The 8,574-nt window shown below is 42.8% G+C and overlaps 1 protein-coding gene across 1 annotated transcript in view; it reads left to right on the forward strand.

Annotated features, from left to right (window-relative positions):
* Positions 1-8,574, forward strand: part of CRAMP1L (Crm, cramped-like (Drosophila)) — a 43,256-nt gene that overhangs the window by 25,332 nt on the left and 9,350 nt on the right. The window contains exons 7-10 of the mRNA XM_009701620.1: positions 565-688; positions 1,840-1,921; positions 2,989-4,254; positions 6,566-6,743. Coding sequence (XP_009699922.1) covers positions 565-688; positions 1,840-1,921; positions 2,989-4,254; positions 6,566-6,743 — 1,650 coding nt within the window. The remainder of the gene's footprint in view (positions 1-564; positions 689-1,839; positions 1,922-2,988; positions 4,255-6,565; positions 6,744-8,574) is intronic.

Raw genomic sequence — 8,574 nt, forward strand, 5'->3', positions numbered from 1 at the left:
AGCTCTCTTAAGTCTTGGAGTATGTCACTAGCTAAACTGAAAAGGAGATAGCTACACCAGACAAGACCACTACTGCTTTACCAATTGTGCTTTCACTGCATGCAAAGTTTAGTCTCTTGTGCCAGTGAATAAGCAGTAGTCTGTTGTTTAGCATTGAGCATTTCATACTTTTTTTTTAACTTCTCCAATTCAGCTATGTGTGATTTTTTTTTTTGTTTGTTTTTTATTTTTTTTCTTCCTTCCCTCCCCAATAAGTAGAATCAGGGCAGTTTAAAGGTCTGAAATACTGTCCTTATTCAAAGTTTCCAGTCACTTGATTTTGACACTGCTTGCCTAACTGGAAGCTCCAGTACCACTGCAGTGTCCAAGGAAAAAAATTAACTTACTCGTACAGGAGGTAATCTAAGGAAGGAGGCTCCACTGGTGAAGCTGAGCTGCCTAATTTGTCTGTAGGTGATGCTGATGGCTGTGATACCTTTTTTTTTTTTTTCATGTAACTGAGTATATAGTGTTCTGAGTTATCCTTGCTTTGACCCATGCCCTTTGTGCTTCATCTTCCTTCAGGCGTTAGTGATGAAGAGGACCAGAAGCCAGTACGTCTTCCACTTAAGGTCCCTGTGGAGTTGCAGCCACGAAATAATCATGCATGGGCTCGAGTACAGAGTCTTGCCCAGAATCCACGGCTTAGGTAATGAAGAACTGATTGTGGTGCTCAGAATAGAACAGGGAAATCTATGAGCAGCATTCTAGCATCTTCTTCTCTCTTCAGGGTTCTCTTTGCCACCTGGGCAGTTCATCTTTGATAATGCACTTTGCCGAAGTGTACTTATTTTGAAGGCCTTGTCCAACCAGAGTACCTGATTGTTGTAAACGTGAGCTGTCAGACTTGAAAATTAGATTACCGTTGTTCTCTATATCTTTTAATTAGAGTAATGATAGGAGCTAGTAGAGTTGGACATGAATATGCTTAGTGCCACTTAGACCCAGTTGTCAGAGCAGAGTGGGAGTAAAATGGAGATATGCGGCACTGGTTCTACTGAAATTTGTGTTGAAGGTACCATGGGACAGAGGCACGGGGGAAGGAAGTAAAACAGTAGTCAGAGGTGCCTGCACTAAGACTCTGAACATGTCAACTGCAATACCACTAAGACTCTGAACATGTCAACTGCAACACAGTGATACTAGCAGAAAGGGAAGTATTTGTAGCTTAATCTCCTCCCTGCAAAATGTGATTGGTGCTGTTTTTTCAGTGTCATCAGTGGCCGTTATCCTAGTACTTAGGTCTAGTCTGAAACTCAGGGCAGACAACACAAGACCTCTGTAATGTTGATTGTTCTTTCAAATAGAGTACTTCAGTATAATGACCAAAGATCATGCAGAGAGAATGAAGATTTTTAGCATTAGGCGTATTTTGTAAAATGCTTTGAGAGCAAAAAGTAAGTGTTTGCTGGTTTATTGTGCCCATTTTTCTCTTTCTTTCTATATTTCATGGGGTTCCTTTGTGCCTTGCCTGCACTTTTGCAGCTAGGTAAATCTTGCCATCTTTTCCTATCTTCTTCTTCTATGTGGAGAAACGAATATCTTGAATCATGGCAATCAGATTTATCTGATAGGCTTTAGACGTTTTTCAGTTGTGAGTTACCTAGATTTCAAAGTTGTGGGGTAACATGGTTTTGGGTTTTTTTTCTTAGAGCTTGGGAGCAGTAGGTGTGTTCTCTGTGCTTGTATTACAGAGTGCCAGTCTCTTCCCTTAATTCCCATTCTAGCAGCAAGGCTGTGATTTGAACTTCTGCTGACATTTTTTTCTCTGTTCACTTACTTTGTTTATCTTGCGTACAGGATGATTGTGGAGTTACATCGGAAGGTCTCCAGCCTCATTGAGTTCCTGAAGCAGAAGTGGGCTCTTCATGAAGTGCGTATTGTATCCTTTTTCTGCTTAGCCTGTTCTGTATGCTGTGTCCTGGGAGCAATTCCCTTCCTATTCTGAGTTCATTTTCTCATTGGAAATGCAATTTCTACCTCATATATTTACCAGCCCATACTTAGTAAAGGTAGAGGTCAGTATCTCAGCATCACTAATGGAACCTTTCATGGGAAATCCCATAATATTCCACTTTTACCTCAACTCTTCTCTACTGTGATCCCCTGAAAAGCTAGTTAGTAATAAATGAAGTTCCTTGCCTTTATTTCATTTCCTTAAACAGTGATATTAGTCTGTTTCATTATAGATGAGTGACCACCATAGAAGCCTGGATAATAACTGACAATTTGGTTTCCAGTTTCAGCGGAGAGATTAAGGACAGATCTTTCCACTTGCTTTATGCAGTTTCACCAAATGAAGGCTTAAACTTCTTCTCTAGATAGCTGCTGCTATCCATTATGTATCTATACGCTGTCTGAGCCATACATTAGAGATTTCTCTACCTCTGAACTTTGATCCATGGAGTAGAAGGATTTGTGAGTAAACAGCCATTCTGTGCTCCTGTTGACTGGTATTGCTATATCCTGTTCTTAGTCCTACAATTCATCCTTTTCTTTCTAATTTGTGAGCCTGGAGGAGGTAGCAGCATAGCACTTCAAACTTAGAAGGATGTCAAAACATGTAAGATGGAGGTTACTGCACAGAAAGGGGTGTCTGTTTTGCTATGCCGTGATGTTGGGGTTTTTTGCTTGGTTTTGTTGGGGTTTGTTAGTTGGGTGGGTGGGGTTTTTTTTATAATGACAGCGGTGCGTGAAGCAGAGCTAAGTAATTCTGTTTGGAACAGAGACTTAGTTTCTGCTTGTAGCACGTCTTCAGTGTAGGCCTTATCACCACAGAAGGACTTAATTTCTGATCATAGAGTCGTCATACCAATGCTGAACAGAGAACATGTCCTTGATCAGCTACTTTTTTTTTTTTTTTTTTTTTTTTTAACTTGCGAAGTAGGCCACCACGTGCTTGTTTGGAAGGGGCAGATGATTGTTGTATTCTTTGACACATTTTTTTAGCGTAAAACACTAGAAGAACGGCAGCTTCAAGACTCCAGAGACTCAGAAACAAGAGGCAGCTTCTCAGAGGAGAAAGTGATGCTCCATCTCTTTCCAGGAGAGAATTGTACACTCACTCCGCTGCCTGGGGTAGCCAGAGTGGTCCACTCCAAGGCTTTCTGCACAGTGCATTGGCAGGAAACTGGCAAATGCAAACAGAACACGAAAGACTCTCACTTACTACCCCCTGCACAAATACTAGGCATACAGAGTGGTCAGGGGACAGCTAGGGGACAGTTAAAATACACACGGGGAGCAGAAGGTAAGGGTGTTGGAAGGGCGGAGAGCACTACAGAGTCAAGCAGAACCTCTCAGCCCACAGCTGAAGTTTCTGCAAGCACTGAAGATGGTGCCCCAGAGCCTGGCCTGGTGGAAGGAACAGCCTCAAATGTTGGCATCACTAATTCTCTCCAAAAACCACCTTCTGGTCTTCAAGATCCAGGAGGGAGCCATGAAAAGGTGAGCTCAGTGGCCTTCTGTGTGGAGAGCAGGGAGGCCCTGGCTAGTGACCAAGCAACTGTGCTACCATCATGCAGCACAGCTTGTGCTTGTAGTAAGATCCCTGATGTGGAGGAACTCTCTCTGCTCGATCCATTCCCACGGTACATGAAATCCTGTCAGGACCTGATTGTCCCAGAGAAATGTTCTTGCACAGACAAACTGCATGGGAAAGACTCTGCTCCAGCAGCTGATGATAGTTCTCCCGTGGCTTTTCCAAGCGGGAGGAGCACAGAGACATCTGACTCCTTTTCACAGCTACCGAGAGGTGGTGTGGCTTCGCCTGGCAGTGGCCCATCCAGATACGAAACTCAGGCTAGCCACAGCCAGGGCCAGCAGCTTGATGCTTGTACCAAGGATATAACAGATGCAGTAATGGAGGATTCTCAAGAGAAGCTGAGCTCCTCACTTCCACCTCCACCTCAGGGACAATCTAGTACAAAGTCTCTCAAGGATGACCCAAGCCGGCTCTCTCAGCAGGTTAGAGAAGAAGGATGGAGTCTACGAACTTCTGAGAGCCTTACGCTCGCTGAAGTCTACCTCATGATGGGCAAACCGAACAAGTTGCAGCTGGAATATGACTGGTTGGCTGTCTTGGAGCCAGAAACCCAGGATGCTAGGGAGCAAACATCTGAGTCAAGTGCTGTTCCTGCATGTACCACCTTTCACAAGCAGAGACTCCTAAACTGCCTTTTAAAACTCATCTCTACTGAAGTCAATCCCAAACCAGTAAGTAGCTCTTGTTCATGCTGCAGATGCTAAACTCTTACTTGATCTGGGGAATAATTGCCTGGTCATGTTTTCATAGTAAATCAATGACCAGCCTTGTCAAGATCTTGGAGATTCCTGTGCTTACCAAAAAAACCCAAAACCCACAAACCCAACCCAGCTTGTTACGGAGTTGACTTTTCCTCAATATACTGCATTTGCTTTTTACACTGCCCTTTAGTTTCTGGTTTGCTGTGAGTCTCAATGGTATTACAGTGAACATTTAATGTGACTACTGACAAGGTCAGTCATGAGGTTAGATTAGGTAGGTGCCTTGTATTCTCTCTCAGGTTCATAGAACTGTAGAACAGCCCAGGTTGGAAGGGACCTTGGAAGATCATCTGGTCCAGCCTTTTGGGCGAAGTGGAGCCTGGATGACAAAGGCAGCCCAGATTAATATTCCACGTGGAAGCTGCAACCCTTAATTTCCAATGTTCATGTAGTTCAAGTTCCAGTACGTGCAAGTGTGAAAAGAATTTATTTCTTTACGATAGTATAGCCAATATGACTGCGCCTGCTATGGTGATTTTTGTAGAAGTTCCCAGACTCTACGATAGTTGTTTAATAGACCCAGAGAAATATCTTCTTCCTTAGGCAGACAACTGGGCATGAACTTGCTTTCCTTTTTGTGCATCGTAACCAGTGTTTAAGATCTGCCTCTGTAGTAGCTGGGCAGCCATTTCCACCTAGCGCGACCGATTGAAACTTAGTAAAACATCCTTTTAAAGACCAAAAAGACACTGAATTCAGTAGATCTGACTGAATGCCTGTGATGGAGATACGATGAGTTAAAGATACCATTTGTATCATATTCCAGCATAGGATGCATACGTATCACTATTCCCAAACACACGTAGTTCTTTGATCTTTCTTTGTTGGTGTGGACTTAACCCGTCTTGAAGCTCCTTTTGATCCTGATTTTACAGACATAGACTGTAGGATTTTATAAATTTAAAACCATCTCTGTTCAGATATGGCTCCAGATACAGACTTTATTTAAACTGTAAAGACTTTTGGTTTGACATCGCACAGATCTGTGACAATGTCTCCTCTTTTGGGATCTACTTTTGCTTCTGGTGACACATGACAGCAAGGGATGACATGATTAAACAATCACACACTAGAGAGAAGGACATCTCCTTAGACTTGGGAGGAGAGAGATAGAAAAAAAACCCAACAGTTATTATTTGCAAGTGTTTTCCTAGCACTTTAGCACTCGTGGTGTCTTAATCAAAGTGGTGTAGTGCTACTAAAAAATAAAGAAGCTCTTTCAGATAGGTACTATATCATACATTCCAATAAAAAGTAGTAATATAACCTTTTCTTTGTCAAATACTACTTTATACTCGCTTTGTTTCAGAAAAAGAGATACTCTTCTTGTGGCAATGAATGTTGTGGGACTGATACATATTCAAGAGGCGAGGACGATATTTACTGCCTAATTGAAAGTACTGTAGATTTTTTTTAAATTTACTCTCTTAAATCCTCTGCATTTCATGAAATAATGATAGGAACCATAATATTTTTGCCACAGGGTACTTTAACAGAGGAAGGATTGATTGTCTAGATCCCTGCTATTTTCTCAAGATAAACAAAGCCAAAATGGCCAACTGTGCTGTGGTTCATTCCTTTAAATGAAGATTACCAGCATAAAACAAACTGTAGCAAATTGCGTTGCAGTTCAAGTGTGGGTGGTAATTTTATGCCTGTGGTTGCACACAGATTCCTTAAAAAGGGAGCATTTTCTTAGAACAGTATTTAAATAACTTAATGAAATAACTGGATAGGCCTGGAAAATTAGTAAAGCCCCTTGCCATGTGCCTCTTGTTATTGCTGTATTACAGTATGAAATAGGAGAAAGGATGGGAAAAAATTCAAAACTATCTGTCCCTACTTGATTAGAATTAAGAGCAAAATATTTTTGTTCAGGTATACTTCCAACCAGAGGAACCCTCTAGATGGTTAGAGTTCATGAAAATTAGTTTTGCACTGAATTAAAAACAACACCTTTTTCATTACTGTGACAAATCTGTATCTTTGCCTTTTCTTTTTTCTTTTTAATGTTATTGAACCGATGACATTTAACACTGTTAAATGCACAGGAAGGGAATTTCGGCTGCCCATCACACACACAGAGGTATTGATTACAGTGCTTAAAGATATTCCAGTATGTCAGATTTTTTTTTTTTTTAAGCTTCCTAAGTAGAATGAGTTTAACAATATATTTGTTGTAACAGTACACAATATTCACTTGATGTGCATGCATTTTTAGATGCCCGAGATGAGCTCTGTTGCCACGTCGCCTATAAAGCCTGCTCAAGAGGAGCAGTCACTCACTCCTCCGGGAAAGATGATTGCCATCAGCACCAGGAGTCCAGGTTGTGCACGAAATCAGTCTGCCCTTCGCAACAACAAGACTTTTTCTCCTGGTGCTGCTTCCAGCTCCTCAGGTGAGTATTCATAAAAATCCATTTCAAGAGATCAGACCATTAGTACCTCATCCTGTGATTAGTGCATCCCAGTAATGTAACACTGGGAGAATGAGTGTTCTTACTCTTAGGAACTGAACTGTTTAAGAACTATCGTATGTGTTAATTTGCCTTAGAGTTGTCCTAAATTCGATACTACTTTGAATCTTGAAAAACAATTCATGTCAATAATACAGTTTACAATCCAGAACTCCTCTCACGAGTCACTCTTACAGAAGATGCTGGCATTTGTTAGGGACGGTGTTGCGGTTTGACGCCAGCTGGCAACTCAGCCCCACACAGCTGCTCGCTCACTCTCCTCCGATGGGATGGGGGAGAGAACCATAAGAGTAAAAGTGAGAAAACTCATGGGTTGAGATAAAGACAGTTTAATAGGTAAAGCAAAAGCCATGCACACAAGCAAAGCAAAACAAGGAATTTATTCCCCACTGCCCATGGGCAGGCAGGTGTTCAGCCATCTCCAGGAAAGCAGGGCTCCATCACACATAACGGTGACTTGGGAAGACAAACACCATCACTCTGAATGTCCCCTCCTTCCTCCGTCTTCCCCCAGCTCTATATACTGAGCATGACGTCATACAGTATGGGATATCCCTTGGGTCATCAGGGTCAGCTGTCCCGGCTGTGTCCCCTCCCAACTCCTTGTGCCCCCCCCCCCCCGCCCGTGCCCCCCCCCCCCCCCCAGCCTCCTCGCTGGTGGGGTGGGGTGAGAGGCAGAAAAGGCCTTGACTCTGTGTAAGCCCTGCTCAGCAATAACTAACGCATCCCTGTGCTATCAACACTGTTTTCAGCACAAATCCAAAACACAACCTCATACCAGCTGCTATGAAGAAAATTAACTCTACCCCAGCCAAAACCAGCATGGGCTGACTGATACAGGGTATGCGATCTCAAGAGAGTGAAGGCTTACAGAGCAGGAGAGTAAATACATGGTGTAAAGTTTGTTGATAAAATGATTACTGAAAATTTTCTGTGCCATTCTGTCATTAGAAAATATGGAATGACTATGAATTACCTTTTCTTTTAATAGAAGGTACAGCTGCTATAACTTGTGAGCCCTAGCCATACAGACCAAGAATTTCAGTTCTATTCTTCAGTCCAGTTGCATTTGCCAGTAAATGTTTTACGACTTTTCTAAAGTCTGTGAAGGTGTCAGCGTTACTGGAAACAATTGTGATTCTTATGCTGTCCTTTTCATGACCATGCTCTTAAGAAGCGATGGGCCACAAGCAATTTAACAGATGCTGTAAAACATAACTTGGTGCTCTGTGTGGTGTTCATTTTTAAAATGGCATTATAGCAATTTCAGCTTTGTCTAAAGCTTCATTGCGCTTACTTCACAGAATCATAGAATGGTTTGGTTGGAAGGGACCTTAAAGACCATCTCGTTCCAACCTCCCTGCCATGGGCGGGGACACCTCCCACCAGACCAGGTTGCTTAAAGCCCCGTCCAACCTGGCCTTGAACACTTCCAGGGATGGGGCCATCCACAGCTTCCCTGGGCAACCTGTGCCACTGCCTCACCACCCTCACCACGAAGAATTTCTTCCTTGTAATTAATTTAAGTCTTCCCTCTTGCAGTTTAAAGCCATTGCCCCTTGTCCTGTCACTCCATATCCTTGTAAAAAGTCCCTCCCCAGCTTTCTTGTGGGCTCCTTACAGGTACTGGAAGGCTGCTCTAAGGTGCCCCTGGAGCCTTCTCCAGGCTGAACAACCCCAACTCTCTCAGCCTATCTCCATAGGAGAGGTGCTCCAACCCTCAGATCATCTTCATGGCCTCCTCTGGACTCAC

The sequence above is a fragment of the Cariama cristata genome, unplaced genomic scaffold (assembly GCF_000690535.1).
Source record: "Cariama cristata isolate BGI_N322 unplaced genomic scaffold, ASM69053v1 scaffold12826, whole genome shotgun sequence".
Lineage (NCBI taxonomy): Eukaryota > Metazoa > Chordata > Aves > Cariamiformes > Cariamidae > Cariama > Cariama cristata.